Source organism: Pristiophorus japonicus, chromosome 22 (assembly GCF_044704955.1).
Source record: "Pristiophorus japonicus isolate sPriJap1 chromosome 22, sPriJap1.hap1, whole genome shotgun sequence".
NCBI classification, from domain to species: domain Eukaryota; kingdom Metazoa; phylum Chordata; class Chondrichthyes; family Pristiophoridae; genus Pristiophorus; species Pristiophorus japonicus.
In genome coordinates, this window is record NC_091998.1 from 10053767 (window position 1) to 10075987 (window position 22221).

Sequence of the window (22221 nt, forward strand, 5' to 3'; positions counted from 1 at the left end):
AATAGTTAAAGGGATGTGTCCCGGGGTGGGGTTAATGACGGGTAAATTTACTTCTTTGACTATTTGTCCATTTTTTTAAAAAGAGAGACTTACATTTATATAGTTCCTTTCAAATTTCCAACATTATGACAGTGACTACAATTCAAATGTACTTCATTGGCTGTAAAGTGTTTTGGAACATTCACCGCACCTCTGCCACGATCACAATGTTGGCATTTACCCCCCACGCTACAACTAGTCTATGGCCGCAACGACTCACTGACTCAACCATCAATCATTTGGAGAGCCGAGTTAACTCTCTTCCCAGCTTGCCTAACTGTCCAGTGTTGCTGTTAGGATTCAGCACTGAAGGTAGACAAGACTGGCACAATTCTACGCCAGTATGTCATGCTCAGCCAGCGACTGTGGTGTAATTACCTCGCAGATTTGGTCAGAAACAGTACATCTAAATTACGTCACTCAACAAATGTACACTCATCAATCAGACCCAAAAGGACTTCAGCAACTCATGTGGATTGCTCAGTCACAACGACCAAATAATCTGGCACCAGGAACAGGAAAGTGATGTAATTGAAATCAGACCCCAGGCTGTGGCCAGGTGGTGGGAAATGAACAACATCTGCATATTTCTGGCAGTAGCTTATTGTGATTGAAGGAAAGCGAAAAGAATGTGAAGGGGTTGATTGTGGATGGGCAATGGCAGACATTTAGAGACTGCATGGATGAACTACAACAATTGTACATTCCTGTCTGGCGTAAAAATAAAAAAGGGAAGGTGGCTCAACCGTGGCTATCAAGGGAAATCAGGGATAGCATTAAAGCCAAGGAAGTGGCATACAAATTGGCCAGAAATAGCAGCGAGCCCGGGGACTGGGAGAAATTTAGAACTCAGCAGAGGAGGACAAAGGGTTTGATTAGGGCAGGGAAAATGGAGTACGAGAAGAAGCTTGCAGGGAACATTAAGACGGATTGCAAAAGTTTCTATAGATATGTAAAGAGAAAAAGGTTAGTAAAGACAAACGTAGGTCCCCTGCAGTCAGAATCAGGGGAAGTCATAACGGGGAACAAAGAAATGGCGGACCAATTGAACAAGTACTTTGGTTCGGTATTTACTGAGGAAGACACAAACAACCTTCCGGATATAAAAGGGGTCGGAGGATCTAGTAAGGAGGAGGAACTGAGGGAAATCCTTATTAGTCGGGAAATTGTGTTGGGGAAATTGATGGGATTGAAGGCCGATAAATCCCCAGGGCCTGATGGACTGCATCCCAGAGTACTTAAGGAGGTGGCCTTGGAAATAGTGGATGCATTGACAGTCATTTTCCAACATTCCATTGACTCTGGATCAGTTCCTATGGAGTGGAGGGTAGCCAATGTATCCCCACTTTTTAAAAAAGGAGGGAGAGAGAAAACAGGGAATTATAGACCGGTCAGCCTGACATCGGTAGTGGGTAAAATGATGGAATCAATTATTAAGGATGTCATAGCAGTGCATTTGGAAAGAGGTAATATGATAGGTCCAAGTCAGCATGGATTTGTGAAAGGGAAATCATGCTTGACAAATCTTCTGGAATTTTTTGAGGATGTTTCCAGTAGAGTGGACAAGGGAGAACCAGTTGATGTGGTATATTTGGACTTTCAGAAGGCTTTCGACAAGGTCCCACACAAGAGATTAATGTGCAAAGTTAAAGCACATGGGATTGGGGGTAGTGTGCTGACATGGATTGAGAACTGGTTGTCAGACAGGAAGCAAAGAGTAGGAGTAAATGGGGACTTTTCAGAATGGCAGGCAGTGACTAGTGGGGTACCGCAAGGTTCTGTGCTGGGGCCCCAGCTGTTTACACTGTACATTAATGATTTAGACGAGGGGATTAAATGTAGTATCTCCAAATTTGCGGATGACACTAAGTTGGGTGGCAGTGTGAGCTGCGAGGAGGATGCTATGAGGCTGCAGAGCGACTTGGATAGGTTAGGTTAGTGGGCAAATGCATGGCAGATGAAGTGTAATGTGGATAAATGTGAGTTTATCCACTTTGGTGGTAAAAACAGAGAGACAGACTATTATCTGAATGGTGACAGATTAGGAAAAGGGGAGGTGCAAAGAGACCTGGGTGCCATGGTACATCAGTCATTGAAGGTTGGCATGCAGGTACAGCAGGCGGTTAAGAAAGCAAATGGCATGTTGGCCTTCATAGCGAGGGGATTTGAGTACAGGGGCAGGGAGGTGTTGCTACAATTGTACAGGGCCTTGGTGAGGCACACCTGGAGTATTGTGTACAGTTTTGGTCTCCTAACCTGAGGAAGGACATTCTTGCTATTGAGGGAGTGCAGCGAAGGTTCACCAGACTGATTCCCGGGATGGCGGGACTGACTTATCAAGAAAGACTGGATCAACTGGGCTTGTATTCACTGGAGTTCAGAAGAATGAGAGGGGACCTCATAGAAACGTTTAAAATTCTGACGGGGTTAGACAGGTTAGATGCAGGAAGAATGTTCCCAATGTTGGGGAAGTCCAGAACCAGGGGACACAGTCTAAGGATAAGGGGGAAGCCATTTAGGACCGAGATGAGGAGGAATTTCTTCACCCAGAGAGTGGTGAACCTGTGGAATTCTCTACCACAGAAAGTTGTTGAGGCCAATTCACTAAATATATTCAAAAAGGAGTTAGATGAAGTCCTTACTACTAGGGGAATCAAGGGGTATGGTGAGAAAGCAGGAATGGGGTACTGAAGTTACATGTTCAGCCATGAACTCATTGAATGGCGGTGCAGGCTAGAAGGGCCGAATGGCCTACTCCTGCACCTATTTTCTATGTTTCTATGTTTCTGTACGGCTGTGCAGCAGATGCAAGTGAAGAGAAGCATAACTTTACAAGAAAGGTACGAGACTTTCGTCAATTTCAAATTTCCCTCAAATGGTCCCAGCTGTAATTTGGCTGTTGGGGATGTGGTAGACAGTGCGGTCGAGGGGGTCGTTCAGCCCGACTGCCTGCCTCTCTTCCGCGCCTACATCCGGGCCAGGGTGTCCTTGGAGATGGAGCACGCGGTGTCCACCGGTACGCTCGCGGCCTTCCGCGAGAGGTAGGCGCCGGAGGGACTGGAGTGCATCGTCACTCCCGGCAACCAAATTTTAATTTGATTTTATATGTTTTAAAGTTTAATTTATTTTAATTGCCGGGTTTTAGTGTCCCCCTCCCCTTTTATAGGGGGCACTTGTAAAATTTATGATTTTAAAGCCCCCCCCCCAAAAAAAAAACCACAAAATAAAAGGGCAGTTGGAAAGAGTCTGGAGTGTCCCCCAGATTGGGGGGCACTTGATTTAATGTTTAATTTTGTCTACTCCAAATAGAGTTGTGCTGGACAGTTTACTGACCCAATCCATATCTCACTGTTTCCCAAGAAGGAGCAGGTAAATGGGATGGAATGGTCTATCCACTACTGAATCCACAGTGAGCACAGAGCTTACTTCAGGCAGGACTTGTGTCGCTGACGAGGACTTTGTAGTTGAGGTTTTATGAATAGTGGAGTGAAAGAAAGACTTGCATTTATATAGCATCTTTCACAGCCACCGGACGTCTCAAAGCCCTTTACAGCTAATGAAGTACTTTTGAATTGTAGTCACTGTTGTAATGTGGGAAATGCGGCAGCCAATTTGCAAACGGCAAGCTCCCACAAACAGCAATGTGATAATGACCCAGTTAATCTGTTTTAGATGTTGATTGAGGGATAAATATTGGCCAGGACACCGGGGATAACTCCCCTGCTCTTCTTCGAAATAGTGCCATGAGATCTTTTACGCCCACATGCGAGGGCAGACGGGGCCTCGGTTTAATGTCTCATCTGAAAGACGGCACCTCTAACAGTGCAGCGCTCCCTCAGCACGGCACTGGGATTTTTGTGCTCAAGTCTCTGGAGTGGGACTTGAGCCCACAACCTGCGGACTGTGAAGCGAGAGAGCTATCCTTATGTGCTGCCACAGCTGGCATCGTAGATTTACACTGTGAGGTTAATGGATTTTTAAAAATTCTGTAGACATTAATTTTCTGCTCCATTCTCTCCCCATGCATTACAAATGAGGAAATTCCATGTAGGTTTGAGTAGAATTTTGAGCTTGATGCATAATGGATTGAAGGGAAAAGATGAGTCCAATCCAAGATTAAAATGGAAAATTAATTTTTGCCTTCCAAATTTAAGGGAAGGGTGGAAAAAAATCTTTGCTCTGCAGCTGGCCCGTACCTGGCCTGGGAGTGCTCTCGATGTTAATTTAATTTCCCAGTATTAATATCGAACATACGAACAATGACGGACTGGTAAAGACCATCTGGCACATCGAGCCTGTCCCACACAATTGCGATACCTTGCGTATCACAACATATATAGGAGCTGAAATTCAGGGTCTCAAAGAGAACTGTTAATACCCGATTGCGACGGCCATTCTTACAAATCGAATGGCCGCCGCTTTGGGGTCAACTGGCCGACCCGCCCTAAATTCACGGCGGCGATTTTTCGGGCCCAGACCGGATCTTGTCCGATTCAGATGACCGCCAAAAGCGAGACATCAGTGGTTGCGCCGCTAATTTTATTAAACAAAAATACTTACCAAAAATATTCAGCTCCATCCGTCGATCCCCCGCCGCACGGGGCCCCCCGACAGGTTTCTCTGTCTGTGCACCCTCTGCAGAGTGAGTGCGGCGGGCCCGGCAGCCTGACACCCCCTCTTGGGCGCCAGGCCGCTGGCCCGGCCGAAACCCTCTCTGGTGGCCGAATATTTAAAATAAGAGAATCTCTCCCCTTTAATGGAGGGGAGAGAGCGTGGTGACGCACACGCGCTGTGACATCACCCCGCTGCTGATTGACAGCGGCAGAGTTCCTGACCGACCGATTTTCAGCCAGTCAGCCTGGCTTTAAGTCTATGCCCCCCCCCCCCCCCCATTACGAGTTATTTCCTGTGATACTTTGATTTTTTCAAAGTCCTGAAAATGGCTCTTTTGACCTCGTCTGAGATCCCAGCAGTAAGTACCACTCAAGGTGCCCTAGTTTTCTGGCACCCCTAAATTTCGGCCCCATGGACTCCACCCCCACCTGAAACCACGTGATCTCTTGGGCGCAGCAAAAAAACAGATTAAAAAAAAAACCCAGACCAATTTGGGGGGGGGGGAAATCTGGGAAATTACTCTCCGCCTCATCTAGGTGATCGAAACTAGTCCAGGAGATCATTCTGGCCATTAAATTCCCCGCAGTACCTCCCTGCAGTAAGGGGTGATCTCCGCCCCAGCTGGAAACTAGTCTAGCTTTCGCTTGAAGGAATTCAGCGCGTCTGCATCCACCACATGAAACAACAGCTTGTTCCAGAGGTCTACTATTCCCTGGGAAAAGAACCACCTCCTGACCTAGATCCAGCCTCATGGAACTTAAATTTGTGACCCCTGGTCCTGCCTAACCTATTTAATTGAAATAAACTGTTGTGAATGTATCCTATCGCAATGAGAGCTAGTTTACTCTAAATGTTGAAATATAATCCAGTATGTTTAAGAGGTGGGGGAAGAGGAGAGAGAGGAAGAGAACCGATTGAATTCAAGTGATTGCCTTCAGATTTGTGCAAAATGTAGCTTGCACTTTACAGCAGGGGGCAGTGTCAATCTACCAGTAGGGTGAGATCGGAAGAAGGTATCATGGTATTGGCTCCAATGCTAGCTAACCAAAAGAAAACTGTTCTGCATTAACTGTTGCTATAGAAGCTGTTAACAACATAAGAGAGTTTTATTTGAAATTCAAATTTCATTTATATTTAAATATTGAATCTTGCAATATGTTGATACTTTATTTAACCTAATATCCTGTGCATTTTTTCATAAATGCCATGTTTTCAAATTGAACAGCAATAAATAGCATTGCGCATTTTTTTGTTAAATGGTTTTGTTCAGTAGCACAACACCTTGTATTAACACCTCATATAAACGCCATGAAGTTTAAAGAGGCACTCCTTTTTGACTCAGCTTTACAGTTTTAATACTTAAATATGCAAACTAGTTTTAACAGACTTTAATTTTATCCTGAATGGAAAATCTGCACTTGCCTTATTTTTCAAAAAAAAGCAAAATAAAATCTTAACCTTTCCATAATTTATGAATCTGCTGCCTTGAGTTATTATGAAAGGAAGACTTGCATTTCTAGAGTGCCTTTCTCGACTCAGGATGTCCCAAAGTGCTTTACAGCCAATGAAGTACATTCTTCGACTACAATTGAACAAGTCAAAAGTGATTGAGGTGACTAGAACAGTCCTTTGTCTGTGTGTGGGTTCTGGTGGCATACAAGGTGCAATAGTCAAGTAACTGAGTGGACTGTATATGGACTGTATGATCATATTGTAAACTTAAAAAAAAATTAGAGTAGCTAACACAGTACAAAGAGATTCTACTGCATTATGTTTTGACGTTCTTTTCCTAATCACTAGGATAGGAATCTGTGGTTAGCAAAGTTTCCGTTAATTGTTTTTTTTTTGGGGGGGCGAGGCCCACTCAACACCGTGCATGCGCAGTTTTTCCTATTTAAAAGCCGGTGAGCAGGCTGTGCGGGAGCTGCAGATCGCCGCATAGCCGCACAGTTTAAAGGGAGCATTGGTGATTCGGTGTCCAAATTATACTTCTTTATGATTACAATAATTTTGTTTGTGGTGTTGGCAATGATCAAAATGACCTGTTTTAAACCAGATATATTGTCGGGATGTCTTTGCTAATTGAGTTCTGTAATGTGGTTGAACTGGTTATCACGTTCACACTGCTAAGTGGGGGGAAAGCTTTGTGACATCATCTGAGTTACATCATTTGAGTTGGTGTCAGCTGTGGCTCAGTGGGCAGCACCCTCGCCTCGGAGTCAGAAGGTTGTGGGTTCAAGTCCCATTCCAGAGACTTCAGCACAAACATCTTGGCTGCCACTCCCAGTGCAGTGCTGAGGGAGTGCTGCACTATTGGAGGTGTCGTCTTTTGAATGAGACGTTAAACCGAGGCCCCGTCTGTTCTCTCAGGTGGACGTAAAAGATCCCACTATTTCGAAGAAGACAGGGGAGTTATCACCGGTGTCCTGGGGCCAATATTTATCCCTCAATCAACATCACTAAAACAACAACATGATAATGACCAGATAATCTGTTTGTGGGAGCTTGCTGTGCGCAAATTGGCTGCCGCATTTCCCACATTACTACAGTGACTACGCTCCAAAAGTACTTCATTGGCTGTAAAGCGCTTTGAGATGTCCGGTGATCATGAAAGGTGTGTTATAAATAAATGTCTTCTCTTTATTTACCGCTTATCCTGCAATTACCCCCACCCACCCAAAAATTTAAAACATTGCCTTTTTTTGTCTGAACTATCCACATATATTTTTAAAACTGCCGAGGTTTCTGCATCTGCTGCCAGAAAAGCAGATTGCTGCTCCTCAGCCTCCGCCGAGCAATTTTTTCTACATCCGCTTTAATTTAAAAGAGCTCTTAAGATACACGTCGACTGAGGTTTATTTTAAAATAAAAACAAAAAATGTTGGAAACACTCAGCAGGTCAGGCAGCACCTGTGGAGAGCGATGTTTCAGGTCGACGACACTTTGTCAGAACTGGAAAGAGTTAGTGATGTAGCAGGTTTTAAACATATGCAGGGGCAGGGAAAGGGGGTAAGGGAGGAAAGAATGAAAGGGAAGCTCTGATAAAGTGGCAGGCAGGAGAGATTAAATGACACAAGTTATGATATTACAAAGCAAAAGGAGAACATAAGAAATAGGAGCAGGAGTAGGCCATACGGCCCCTCGAGCCTGCTCCACCATTCAATAAGATCATGGCTGATCCGATCATGGACTCCGGTCCACTTCCCTGCCCGCCCCCTATAACCCCTTATTCCCTTAACGGTTAAGAAACTGTCTATCTCTGTCTTAAATTTATTCAATGACCCAGCCTCCACAGCTCTCTGAGGCAGCGAATTCCACAGATTTACAACCCTCCGAGAGAAGAAATTCCTCCTCTCAGTTTTAAATGGGCGGCCCCTTATTCTAAGATTATGCCCCCTAGTTCTAGTCTCCCCCATCAATGGAAACATCCTCTCTGCATCCACCTTGACAAGCCCCCTCATAATCTTATACGTTTCAATAAGTTCACCTCTCATTCTTCTGAATTCCAATGAGTAGAGGTTCAACCGACTCGACCTTTCCTCATCAGTCAACCCCCTCATCTCCCGAATCAACCTAGTGAAAGGAGATGGCAATGGGCCAAGTAAAGAAAGAAAAGATGGGTCTAGAGCAAGTGTAAATGGGAATAGCAGAATCGTCAACAGCTGCCATCTGAAAAGTGGGAGCAGAGGTTATGATCTGAAATTGTTGAACTTTATGTTGAATCCAGAAGGCTATAAAAGTGCCGCATTGAAAGATGAGCTGCTGTTCGTTAATTTAATTTAATTTTGTTTTCTTCCCTTTCTGCGGTGTAGATTGACTCTTACGGCCAGTGCCTGAACAACAAAGAGTTGCCTAATGACCGGCTCGTGGACACACTAACAGCCACAACGGAAGACCCAGAGTTCATGGATTTCATTAGCACGTACAAGTTCCACCTTGCCATGGAGAACGCAATCTGCGACGATTATATGACCGAGAAACTCTGGCGCCCCATGCACTTGGGCGCCGTGCCGATCTACCGCGGTTCCCCGGTGGTGCAGGACTGGATGCCCAACAACCACTCCATCATTCTGATCGACGACTTTGAGACCCCAAAGGACTTGGCGGACTTCATCAATTACCTTGACCAGAATGACGAGGAGTACTTGAAGTACCTCGAGTACAAGCAGCCGGGCGGCATCACCAACACGCTACTGCTGGAGAGCTTGGACAAGAGAGAATGGGGCGTGAACGACGTCAGCAAGCCCAACTATTTGAATGGATTTGAATGCTTCGTTTGCGACCGGGAGAACGAGCGCTTGCGAGCGGAGGAGGCTCACCGAAAGCAACCAGCTAAGTTTCCGCCTCCGGCCCCCAGCATCGCGGCTTACAATCACATGGGCTGCCCGATGCCTGTGCCTGGCTACGGAAACTTTGAAGACATTCCTGAAGACGACAGGTACGTTGCCAACAATTACAGGTGCACAGAACATAGGAGTATTGCAACCATTCCCACGGCTTGACGTTCCCTGCAACTTGTTCATCACTTAACCATGCTGCTCCTGTAGCATTTGATATTTCTCTCCACACCGTGTGTCCTGTGTATAATGGTGGCATTTTTGCATCTGCACTCGCTTGGGCAGTAACCAAGATATTGTGGAGTTTAAGCACACCGCTACATCCTTGGTGGTAAGATAAAGCTGATAGCATACTGGGTGCATGGCAGCTAACATAAGAAATAGGAGCAGGAGTCGGCCATTCGGCTCCTCAAGCCTGCTCCGCCATTCAGTAAGATCATGGCTGATCTTCTACCTCAACTCCACCTTCCCGCCCAATCCCCATATCCCTTGCTTCTCTTAATATCCAAGAATCTCTGTCTTGAATATACTCAACAATTGATTCACCTTTCTTTATTGATTCGATTCATCAACAACAACAACTTGTATTTATATAGCGCCTTTAACATAGTGAAACGTCCCAATGCACTTCACAGGAGTGTTATGAGATAAAACAATTTGACACCGAGCCGCATAAGTAGAAATTAGTGCAGGAAAGAGGTAGGTTTTAAGGAGCGTCTTGAAGGAGGTAGAGAGGTGGAGAGGTTTAGGCAGAGGGAGTTCCAGAGCTCGGGGCCCAGGCAACAGATGGCACGGCCACTAATGGTTGAGCGATTATAATCAGGGATGCTCAAGAGGGCAGAATTAGAGGAGTGCAGACATCTCTGGGTGGGGGATTACAGAGGCAGGGAGGGGTGATGCCCTGGAGGGATTTGAAAATAAGGATGAGAATTTTGAAATCGAGGCGTTGCTTAACTGGAAGCCAATGTAGATCAGCGAGCACAGTGGTGATGGGTGAGCGGGTCTTGGTGTGACCATTAGGACAAATAGAATTGTGTGCATCGGCCTAGAAATTGCGCTGAGTAGCACCTGCTTTTCAGGCATTACATGGCCTACAAAGGCCCCAAAATGGCAGACAGGAACCACTCACACACTTCCAGCCGGAAATGCGCCGGCCGCCATATTGGGTAAGGACAAACCCAAATAAGAGGCCTGTTACCTGCTTTGAAGCCCCCTCTCAAAGATTGGCTTGCCCTGAGGTAGTCCGCGCCAGCTCTATTCAATTCAGTTCCTCTTTAAATGCTGTTCATATGTAATTATTTCTGATGAATCGTTACACTTGAAGTTAACCTGTCCATTCTCTCCACAAACGCTGACATTCTGTTTGTGTTTTTATGGTTTTATTTTAGCCCTTGCTGCTGCCGCTCATCAACTCCTTGGAAGCAGCTCCGCTGTAGAGATTTTCAGTGGTTCCCCACCGGTTGGAATTTATTTCAGCACTTGGGAGCTAGGACGAGACGTTAAACTGATGCCCCACCCCCCCTTAGGTGCCCATGAAAGATTCCATGGCACTGTTTCAAAGAACAGCGTAGGAGTTCTCCTGGTGCCTTGGCCACCATTAATTCCCTCAAGCAACATAACTTTAAATAGCTGTGCGCAAATTGGCTGCCACGGTTCCTACATTACGACCGTGACTAGACTTTAAAATGACTTCATTGGCTGTAAAGCGCTTTGGGACGTCCTGAAGCTGTGAAAGGCACTATATAAATGTAAGTTGGTGCTATATAAGGATGTCGGGACCTTGGAGAGGGTGCAGAGGAGATTTACTAGGATGGTGCCAGGGATGAGAGACTTCAGTTATGTGGAGAGACTGGAGAAGCTGGGATTGTTTTCCTTAGAGCAGAGAAGGTTAAGAGATTTGATCGAGGTGTTCAATGATTTTGATAGAGCAAATAAGGAGAAACTGTTTCCAGTGGGATTGATAACCAGAGGACGTGGGTTTAAGGTGATTGGAAAAAGAACCAGATGCTACATGAGGAAACTTTTTTTTTATACATAGCGAGTTGTTGTGATCTGGAATGTGCTGCCTGGTGGAAGCAGATTCAATAGTAACTTTCAAAAGAGAATTGGATATAGATTTGAAGGGAAAATGACTCCAGGGCTGTGGGGAAAGAGAAGGGGAGTGGGATTAATTGGATAGCTCCGCCAAAGCGCCAGCACAGGCGTGATGGGCCGAATGGCCTTGTGTGCCGTGGCATTCTATGATTCCAAGTCCTTTCTAGATGCAGTAACCTAAGCTACTTCAATGATTTGTCATTTCAGCCCTCTACTAACTGCTCTCCCTCACACTAGCAGATCTCTGCTTGAAGTGAGTAATGTGATGCACTTCACAGCTTCTGGATGAGCTGCCGCACACTCCACATACTGACGTATCCAGGTGCTGTGCAGTGATCTGTATCGAGCAGGCCAAGCAAGTAGTGGAAGCTTATGGGAGAACAACCCCAATGATAACAATAACGTGAGCTATTAAGCCAGCTGTTGCGTTATTTTGAATTGAGAGCAAATTCTATCGATGTTTCAGATCCTTTAAGTTTAAATCTTGCTCCCATTCTTTTTTTTAACGGGGAAATGAGTTGAGATTAGAAGAGTTTGAACGAGATGTTTGCTCAGGAGCTTTGCCGTGCTGTAAAGCGTGGATTGGGAGTTGCTGATGACGAATACGGTTACCTTCCTTACTCAAAGTTGAATCCGCTTAAAAACAAAATGAGGCCGATAATGCAAATGTTGACCTTGTGTGTTCGCCAAGACTTTAAATCTTGCCTGATGTGTTGTGCAGTTCCTGCAGGACACAAATTCTGGCTGTGGTACTGCACAATGGTTTCATGGCAACTGAGGGGACTGCAGGGAAGTTCTCAAAGTAAATTATAATTGGTGATGTAGGTGTGAATAAGCACGTTAAGATCGCAGTGATGAACTGTGTTTGGCAGGCAGCCTATATATGAAAATATTGGCAAGCCATTGCTGTACATATTTACTCATGTCCGTGCTGTGATTTCTACTAAAATTTCCGATTGGAAATTATACTGAAACTTTGACTAAATACCCCAGTTTTGACTCTCTGTTCCCTGTTTCATTTAATCTTGGTGCTTTCTCTAACAAGAACATAATAATTAGGAGCCGGAGTAGGCTATTCTTCCCTCAAACCTGCTCCGCCATTCAATAAGGTCACGACTCATAGAAACATAGAAAATAAGTGTAGGAGTAGGCCATTTGGCCCTTCGAGCCTGCACCGCCATTCAATAAGATCATGGCTGATCATTCCTTCAGTACCCCTTTCCTGCTTTCTCCATACCCCTTGATCCCCTTAACTGTAAGGGCCATATCTAACTCCCTCTTGAATATATCCAATGAACTGGCATCAACAACTCTCTGCGGCAGACAATTCTACAGGTCAACAACTCTGAGTGAAGAAATTTCTCCTCATCTCAGTCCTAAATGGCTTACCTCTTATCCTAAGACTATGTCCCCTGGTTCTGGACTTCCCCAACATCGGGAACATTCTTCCCGCATCTAACCTGTCCAGTCCCTTTAGAATCTTATATGTTTATATGAGATCCCCTCTCATCCTTCTAAACGCCAATGAATAAAGGCCCAGTTGATCCAGTCTCTCCTCATATGACAGCCCAGCCATCCCTGGAATCAGTCTGGTGAACCTTCACTGCACTCCCTCAATAGCAAGAACGTCCTTCCTCAGATTAGGAGATCAAAACCGAACACAATATTCCAGATGAGGCCTCACTAAGGCCCTGTACAACTGCAGTAAGACCTCTCTGCTCCTATAGTCAAATCCCCTAGCTATGAAGGCCAACATACCATTTGCCTTCTTTACCGCCTGCTGTACCTGCGTGCCCACTTTCAGTGACTGATGAACCATGACACCCAGGTCTCGTTGCACCTCTCCTTTTTCTAGTCTGCCGCCATTCAGATAATATTCTGCCTTCGTATTTTTGCCCCCAAAATGGATAACCTCACATTTATTCACATTATACTGCATCTGCCATGTATTTGCCCACTCACCTAATCTGTCCAAGTCACCCTGCAGCCTCTTAGCATCCTCCTCACGGCTCACACCACCACCCAGTTTAGTGTCATTCGCAAACTTGGAGATATTACACTCTATTCCTTCATCCAAATCGTTAATAAGAACATAAGAATTAGGAACAGGAGTAGGTCATCTAGCCCCTCGAGCCTGCTCCGCCACTCAACAAGATCATTGTTTTCCTTAGAGCAGAGAAGGTTAAGAGATTTGATCGAGGTGTTCAATGATTTTGATAGAGCAAATAAGGAGAAACTGTTTCCAGTGAAATTGATAACCAGAGGACGTGGGTTCAAGGTGATTGGAAAATCTGGCCGTGGACTCAGCTCCACTTACCCGCCCTCTCCCCATAACCCTTAATTCCCTTATTGGTTAAAAATCTATCTATCTGTGATTTGAATACATTCAATGAGCTAGCCTCAACTGCTTCCCTGGGCAGAAAATTCCACAGATTCACAATCCTCTGGGAGAAGAAATTCCTTCACAACTCGGTTTTAAATTTGCTCCCCCTTATTTTGAGGCTGTGCCCCCTAGTTCTAGTCTCCCCGACCAGTGGAAACAACCTCTCTGCCTCTATCTTGTCTATCCCTTTCATTATTTTTAAATGTTTCTATAAGATCACCCCTCATCCTTCTGAACTCCAACGAGTAAAGACCCAGTCTACTCAATCTATCATAAGGTAACCCCCTCATCTCCGGAATCAGCCTAGTGAATCGTCTCTGTACTCCCTCCAAAGCAAGTATATCCTTGCTTAAGTAAGGTGACCAAAACTGCACGCAGTACTCCAGGTGCAGCCTCACCAATACCCTGTACAGTTGCAGCAGGACCTCCCTGCTTTTGTACTCCATCCCTCTCGCAATGAAGACCAACATTCCATTCGCCTTCCTGATTACCTGCTGCACCTGCAAACTAACTTTTGGGATTCATGCACAAGGACCCCCAGGTCCCTCTGCACCACAGCATGTTGTAATTTCTCCCCATTCAAATAATATTCTCTTTTACTGTTTTTTTTTTTTCCCAAGGTGGATGACCTCACATATTCCGACATTGTATTCCATCTGCCAAACCTTGGCCCATTCGCTTAACCTATCGAAATCTTTTTGCAGCCTCTCTGTGTCCTCTACACAACCCGCTTTCCGACTAATCTTGTGTCATCTGCAAATTTTGTTACACTACACTCTCTCCCCTCTTCCAGGTCATCTCTGTATATTGTAAACAGTGGTGGTCCCAACACCACTAACCACCGATTTCCAACCCGAAAAGGACCCATTTATCCCGACTCTCGGCTTTCTGTTAGCCAGCCAATTCTCTATCCATGCTAATACATTTCCTCTGTCTCCGCGTACCTTTATCTTCTGCAGTAACCTTTTGTGTGGCACCTTATCGAATGCCTTTTGGAAATCTAAATACACCACATCCATCGTTACACCTCTATCCACCATGCTCGTTATATCCTCAAAGAATTCCAGTAAATTAGTTAAACATGATTTCCCCTTCATGAATCTATGTTGCGTCTGCTTGATTGCACTATTCCTATCTAAATGTACATTGTAAAGAGCTGGGGTCCCAGCACTGAGCCCTACGGCACCCCACTAGTAACTGCCTGCCATTCTGAAAAGGACCCGTTTATCCCGACTCTCTGCTTCCTATCTGCCAACCAGTTCTCTATCCACGCCAGTACATTACCCCGAATACCATGCGCTTTGATTTTGTGCACCAATCTCTTGTGCGGGACCTTATCAAAAGCCTTTTGAAAGTCCAACTACACCACATCCACTGGTTCTCCCTTGTCCACTCTGCTAGTTACATCCTCAAAAAAATTATGGAAGATTTGTCAAGCATGATTTCCCTTCATAAATCCATGCTGACTTGGACCGATCCCGTCACTGCTTTCCAAATGTGCTGCTATTTCATCTTTAATAATTGATTCCAACATTTTCCCCACTACTGATGTCAGGCTAACCGGTCTATAATTACCCGCTTTCTCTCTCCCTCCTTTTTTAAAAAAGTGGCGTTACATTAGCTACCCTCCAGTCATAGGAACTGATCCAGAGTCGATAGATTGTTGGAAAATGATCACCAATGCATCCACTATTTCTAGGGCCACTTCCTTAAGTACTCTGGGATGCAGACTATCAAGACCCGGGGATTTATCGACCTTTAATCCCATCAATTTTCCGAACACAATTTCCCGCCTAATAAGGATATCTTTCAGTTCCTCGTTCTCACTAGACCCACTGTCCCCTAGTACATTCGGAAGGTTATTATCTTCCTTTGTGAAGACAGAACCGAAGTATTGGTTCAATTGGTCTGCCATTTCTTTGTTCCCATTATAAATTCACCTGAATCCGACTGCAAGGGACCTACATTTGTCTTTACTAATCTTTTTCTCTTCACATATTTATAGAAGCTTTTGCAGTCAGTTTTTATGTTCCCTGCAAGCTTCCTCTCGTACTCTCTTTTCCCCTTCTTAATTGAACCCTTAGTCCTCCTCTGTTGAATTCTAAATTTCTCCAAGTCCTCAGGTTTGTTGCTTTTTCTAGCCAATTTATATGCCTCTTCCTTGGTTTTAACACTATTAATTTCCGTTGTTAGCCATGGTTGAGCCACCTTCCCAGTTTTATTTTTACTCCAGGCAGGGATGTACAATTGCTGAAGTTCATCCATGTGATCTTTAAATGTTTGCCATTGCTTATCCACCATCAACCCTTTAAGTATCCTCTGCCAGTCTATTCTAGCCAATTCACACATCATACCGTCGAAGTTACCTTTCCTTAAGTTCAGGACCCTAGTTTCCGAATTAACTTTGTCACTCTCCATCTTGATAGGGAATTCTATCATATTATGGTCACTTTTCCCCAAAGGGCCTCGCACAACAAGATTACTAATTAATCCCTTCTCATTACACATCACCCAGTCTAGGATGGCCAGCTCCCTGGTTGGTTCCTCAACATATTGGTCTAGAAAACCATCCATAATACACTCCAGGAAATCCTCCTCCACCGCATTGCTACCAGTTAGGTTAGCCCAATCAATATGTAGATTAAAGTCGCCCATGATTACTGCTGTACCTTTATTGCACACATCCCTTATTTCTTGTTTGATGCTGTCCCCAACCTCACTACTACTATTTGGTGGTCTATACACAACTCCCACTAGCGTTTTCGGCCCTTTGGAATTCCACAGCTCCACCCATATCGAATCCACATCATCCAGGCTAATGTCCTTCCTTACAATTGCATTGATTTCGTCTTTAACCAGCAACGCCACCCCGCCTCCTTTTCCTTTCTGTCTATCCTTCCTAAATGCTGAATACCCTTGGATGTTGAGTTCCCAGCCTTGGTCACCCTGGAGCCATGTCTCCATGATGCCAATCACATCATATCCATCAACTGCTATCTGCGCAGTTAATTCATCCACCTAATGCCGAATACTCCGCGCATTGAGGCACAGAGCCTTCACGCTTGTCTTTTTAATCTTGCTGTAATGTGGCCATTTTTGCTTTTTGCCTTGGGTTTCTCTGCCCTCCACTTTTACTATTCTCCTTTCTATCTTTTGCTTCTGCCCACCTTCTATTTCCCTGTGTCTACCTGCATAGGTTCCCATCCCCCTTCCATATTAATTTAACTCCCCCCCAACAGCACTAGCAAACACTCCCCCTAGGACATTGGTTCCGATCCTGCCCAGGTGCAGACCGTCCGGTTTGTACTGGTCCCACCTCCTCCAGAACCAGTTCCAATGTCCCAGGAATTTGAATCCTTCCCTTCTGCACCATTTCTCAAGCCACGTATTCATCTGAGCTATCCTGCGATTCCTACTCTGACTAGCACGTGGCACTGGTGGCAATCCTGAGATTATTAATTTTGAGGTCCTACTTTTTAATTTAACTCCTAGCTCCCTAAATTCGTCTCGTAGGACCTCATCCAGTTTTTTACCTATATCGTTGGTACCTATATGCATCACGACAACTGGCTGTTCACCCTCCCTTTTCAGAATGTCCTGCACCCGCTCCAAGACATCCTTGACTCTTGCACCAAGGAGGCAACATACCATCCTGGACTCTCGGTTGCGGCCGCAGAAACGCCTATCTATTCCCCTTACAATTGAATCCCCTATCACTCGCGCTCCCACTCTTTTTCCTGCCCTCCTGTGCAGCAGGGCCAGCCACGGTGCCATGAACTTGGCTGCTGTTGCCCTCCCCTGATGAGTCATCCCCCTCAACAATGTGGTGAATCTGTTTTGCAGGGGGATGACTGCAGGGGACCCCTGCACTACCTTCCCTGCACTGCTCTTCCTGTTGGTCTTCCATTCCCTATCTGGCTGTGGACCATTTACCTATGGTAAGACCAACTCACTAAACGTGCTATTCATGTCATTCTCAGCATCGTGCATGCTCCAGAGTGAATCCACCCGCAGCTCCAGCTCTGCAACGCCGTCCGTCAGAAGCTGGAGGCGGACACACTTCCCACACACGTAGTCGTCCGGGACACCGGAAGTGTTCCTGACTTCCCACACAGTACAGGAGGAGCATAACACATGTCCGCGCTCTCCTGCCATGCCATCTTGTACCTTAGAAAGCAGCTAGATTACAGAGGAAGGGAGAAGACGATGGGGTCGGAGTGAGCTGCTGTCTCCCTTTTAAAATAAAGGAGGCGTTCGAATTGCCAGCTCGTATCAAAAGAAGATTATGCGGGTCGATTTAGGCAGGTGCAGAGTAGCACATAGCGGTGATGAGGAAAGAGAATGCGATCCTACGAAGCACTTTCTTTTTTTCATTTTGTTCAAACATATTTGTACGTGTTGCTGCTTGTTCACGACGAATGTTCTGTGATGATGCCCAGAATGGGTGGCAATGTTGGCACGTTAGCGAGGGGGAAAAAATGAAGTGCGGTAACTACGGCAACATTTTGACAGAAGGAAAACAAAGCACGGCCGGCTTGCAAAGCAGTATTTTTGGTTAACTATTTTCCACTGTTAAAATAATTGCGCTGCTGATACACATCTTGTAGCACGGTGAGCTTTGATTAGCTGCATAGTAAACTACAACCCAAGCCGAATATTGCCTTTCAGGAATTGAAGCTAAGTGCTACAATTGATAATCAATGGCTCCTTTTAGTGTTTTGGTAATGGCAGCTTGCCATTGGAGCTTCAGATGTGAAAAGCTTCTGCCCGAGAGTCCTGGTTATAAAAGGGGGTTCCTAGCAGTTTTAAGATTTTTTACTTTAGCTATTTCATTGTTGAACGAGCCTCTACTCATTGGAATTCAGAAGAATGAGAGGTTATCTTATCGAAATGTATAAGATTATGAGGGGGGCTTGACAAGGTGGATGCAGAGAGGATGTTTCCACTGAGGGGGGAGACTAGAACTAGGGGGCATGATCTTTGTTTCAAATGGGTGGCCCCTTATTCTGAGATGAGGAGGAATTTCTTCTCTCCAGAGGGTTGTAAATCTGTGGAATTCACTGCCCCAGAGAGCTGTGGAAGCTGGGACATTGAACAAATTTAAGACAGTCATAGACAGTTTCTTAACCGATAAGGGGTTATGGGGAGCGGGCAGGGAAGGGGACCTGAGTCCATGATCAGATCAGCCATGATTGTATTGAATGGCGGAGCAGGCTCGAGGGGCCGTATGGCTTACTCCTCCTATTTCTTATGTTCTTATGTATGTGAATTATTGGGAATATCGTACACAGCAAAGTCAAATTTATTAAAACGACAAATTTAGATGGAGTGTTGTGCAAGGTGGTACTTGCTCACAGTAAGGTAATTGGCCCAAGAGTAATTCACTGGTGACTTAATCACTTTGACCACTGTTCACTACTGAAGTTTCCGACAGCACCTCCCAAACCCGCGACCTCTACCACCTAGAAGGACAAGGGCAGCAGGCTCATGGGAACATCACCACCTCCACGTTCCCCTCCCAGTCACACACCGTCCTGACTTGGAAATATATCGGTCGTTCCTTCATCGTCGCTGGGTCAAAATCCCGGAACTCCCTCCCCAACAGCACCGTGGGAGCACCTTCACCACACGGACTGCAACGGTTCAAGAAGGTGGCTCACCACCTCCTTCTCAAGGGCAGTTAGGGATGGGCAATAAATGCCAGCCTTGCCAGCGACGCCCACATCTCGTGAACAAATTTTTTTTAAAAGCTGAAGTATAGAATGTGCAAATGTTTAGCAATGCAAAGATAGCCATAAAGCCACTGATTACAGTTTTCACATACCAGATTAAATAAAACCGTACCAGAGTTTGCAGAATGGCTTGTTGAAAGCTGAATAAAGTGGGGGGGGGGGGGGGGGGGCGACAAAAACTGCAGTTTACTTCTGCATTAACAGTTGTTACCTTAAATATTAAAACCTAGACGGGATGGGGAAGTTGATCAATTTTATGCATCAGGATCATGGTGGACTGCACTTCAGGGTTGTAGCTCAAGTTTATTCAATTGGAGACGAGCCCAAAGCTGAGTAGTTGCTAAATGTAGAACTGTTGTGTTGAGTAATGGTCAAAGATTGATTTGGCAATGGCTTTGTGCCATTGAGCCATCCATTGATCCATTGGTATGGCAGGTTGGTGGGAGTAGTTAGAGGTTCAGGGTAAAGGATCTCTGTGTAGAGTCCTCAGGATCTAGTGTACGTTACTGTTTTTATAGTTACAGGAAACTATCAAAGTTTGGCCCAGGGGTGAAATTCGGTCACGCCTCTGTTGTAGCTTTGTCCCGAGCAGGGCGGTAAATTTTGCGGCGGCAAATGGACTGCCTCTTCCACCACAAAATTCAGCAGCTGGGCCCGGAGTTTGGGGCGGAGCGCTAAGGGAGGCGTTGCACACCTCTTTTGGGGCGCTAGGCCGGCTGAGCAAGTGTAAATCCCGAGCTAAATGGGGTGGGGGTGAGGGCGAGAGAGAATCTGAAAAAAACCACCCACCAAAAACATTCCCAATACATAACTCATGCCACCACAACATAAATCGCACTTACCCGAGGTGGCCATTGCTTACCTCAGTGCGGCCGCTACAGCTCGGAACGCCAGCTTCCACTGGCGATCCCAGCCACGGGTCGGGCGGCAGCCAAAAACCGAGCCGATGTTGCAACGAGGGGCATTGCATGCCGGCTCGCCACTTCCGGGAGATAATGCTCCGCGCCCCCTCGAAACCGGTGGGGCGCTGGAAGCTAGCCGCCCAGAAGTGCTTACCGCCGCTGTTGCCGGCCCTCCAGGAGCGGCAGAAGTCCGAAAATCCAGCCCGCAAAGCGTAGCCGAGACGTGCTAAATCAAGAGGCGTGATTAGGTGATGCGAGATTTAAGCTTGAAAATCCTCCCACTTTTGTCATAAGGGATGAATGAGGGGGTGAAGAGTTCTGTGAGGTCCTGTGGATGGTAACTTACGGTAATAGATGGTGCAGTCAAATCTGATTGCAACACCATGAATGATGCAGGAAGAAGGAAGCACAAGTAGGGCTTGAGCAGATTCATCTGTAGTTTCCTCCAGGGCTCGGGACTGACTAGCATACTCCACCTTGTGTGTGATTGGTTTCCCCATGTGGCTGTGATAGTTTGCTGTTCAATTTACCTAACTTTTATGTTTCTTCTTAGCCGTTGAAATACTGTACTAATAGCAGTTATTATTTTTAAAACAACGTCATTGGTTGTGAACATAAGACATAGGAGCAGGAATAGGCCATACGGCCCCTCGAATGTGCTCCGCCATTCAATATCATGGCGCTGATGTTTGCCCTCAACTGTACTTTCCCGCCTGATCCCCATAGCACTTGATTCCCCTAGAGTTCAAAAAACTATCCATCTCCGTCTTGAATGTGAAAGAAAGATGAGCATTTATATAGCTCCTTTCACGACCACTTGACGTCTCAAAGCGCTTTACAGCCAACGAAGTTCTTTTTGAAGTGTAGTCACTGTTGTAATGTATGCTCAACGATTCAGCATCCACAGCTCTCTGGGGTAGCGAATTCACAACCCACTGAGTGAAGAAATTCCTCCTCACCTCAGTCTTAAATGGCTGACCCCTTATCCGTGAAGTGCTTTGGGGTGCCCTGAGTCCCTGAATGGCGCTATATAAATGCAAGTCTTTTCTTCTTTGGTGGCCGGAAATATAGGAGCATGGGGCTTTAATCCGATAGAAAATGTAGATGTAAGTGAGCGGATTAAATGCAAGGAGCTTTTTTTTTAGTACTGTATCAAAATAGCAGTGCACTGGCTGCCAAAATATATGAATACTTATGGGACCTGCTTTTGTCGCAAGAGCTTTTTCTCTAGATGAAATATTTGAGCTCTTTCCACTACAACGTACTATTAAACCTGGCCTGTCTGTATTTATAAAAGTAGGGCTGTTAATTTTAGAAAGTCAGCACTATGTTCAGACTCTTGTGAATCAACCCATCATTTAGTGCAGCCAGATGTCATTTCATTAAAACGTCCATTAAAGAAATTGCCTCTCCTGCATAATAAAGTCGATTGGAATCCTTCCACTTAATGTCTGCTTTCCTCGGCCCAGTTTCAATCCTCGCCGTAAAGTCACCCTGTTATCGTGGTTCACGGAAACGTAAATTTTAGCGATTTTTATCTCCAGTTTTAAAAAAAATAATGAAGGTTGAACAGACATGTCAAGAGAGCGAGAAGCAGGCTCGACAGAAATTAAGTAGTATTGTCACACAATGTTCCCAACTTTCCACTTGCTGCCTGTGTGTGGATTTCAGTGCCAGTCAATCAAATGGTGATATCTTTGTCACCAGTTGCTGACAGCATTCATCTTCTTGGGCAGTCCCTCGGAGTCTAGGATGTCTTGCTTCCACACTAGCAATGAGTTCTCAGAAGTTATACCTATCAAAATGATTGGACAGGCTGGGGCTCTTTGCTCTAGAAAAGAGAAACATAGAAACATAGAAAATAGGTGCAGGAGTAGGCCATTCGGCCCTTCGAGCCTGCACCACCATTCAATAAGATCATGGCTAATCATTCACCTCAGTACCCCTTGCCTGCTTTCTCTCCATACCCCTTGATCCCTTTAGCCGTCAGGGCCATACCTAACTCGCTCTTGAATATATCCAATGAAATGGCATCAACAACTCTCTGCGGTAGAGAATTCCAGAGGTTAACAACTCTGAGTGAAGAAGTTTCTCCTCATCTCAGTCCTAAATGGCTTACC

The 22221-nt window shown here is 45.5% G+C and overlaps 1 protein-coding gene across 1 annotated transcript in view; it reads left to right on the top strand.

Moving 5' to 3' along the window:
• Positions 1-22221, top strand: part of fut11 (fucosyltransferase 11 (alpha (1,3) fucosyltransferase)) — a 34149-nt gene that overhangs the window by 1793 nt on the left and 10135 nt on the right. Inside the window, exon 2 of the mRNA XM_070865603.1 lies at positions 8466-9091. Within this exon, the coding sequence (XP_070721704.1) occupies positions 8466-9091 (626 nt within the window). The remainder of the gene's footprint in view (positions 1-8465; positions 9092-22221) is intronic.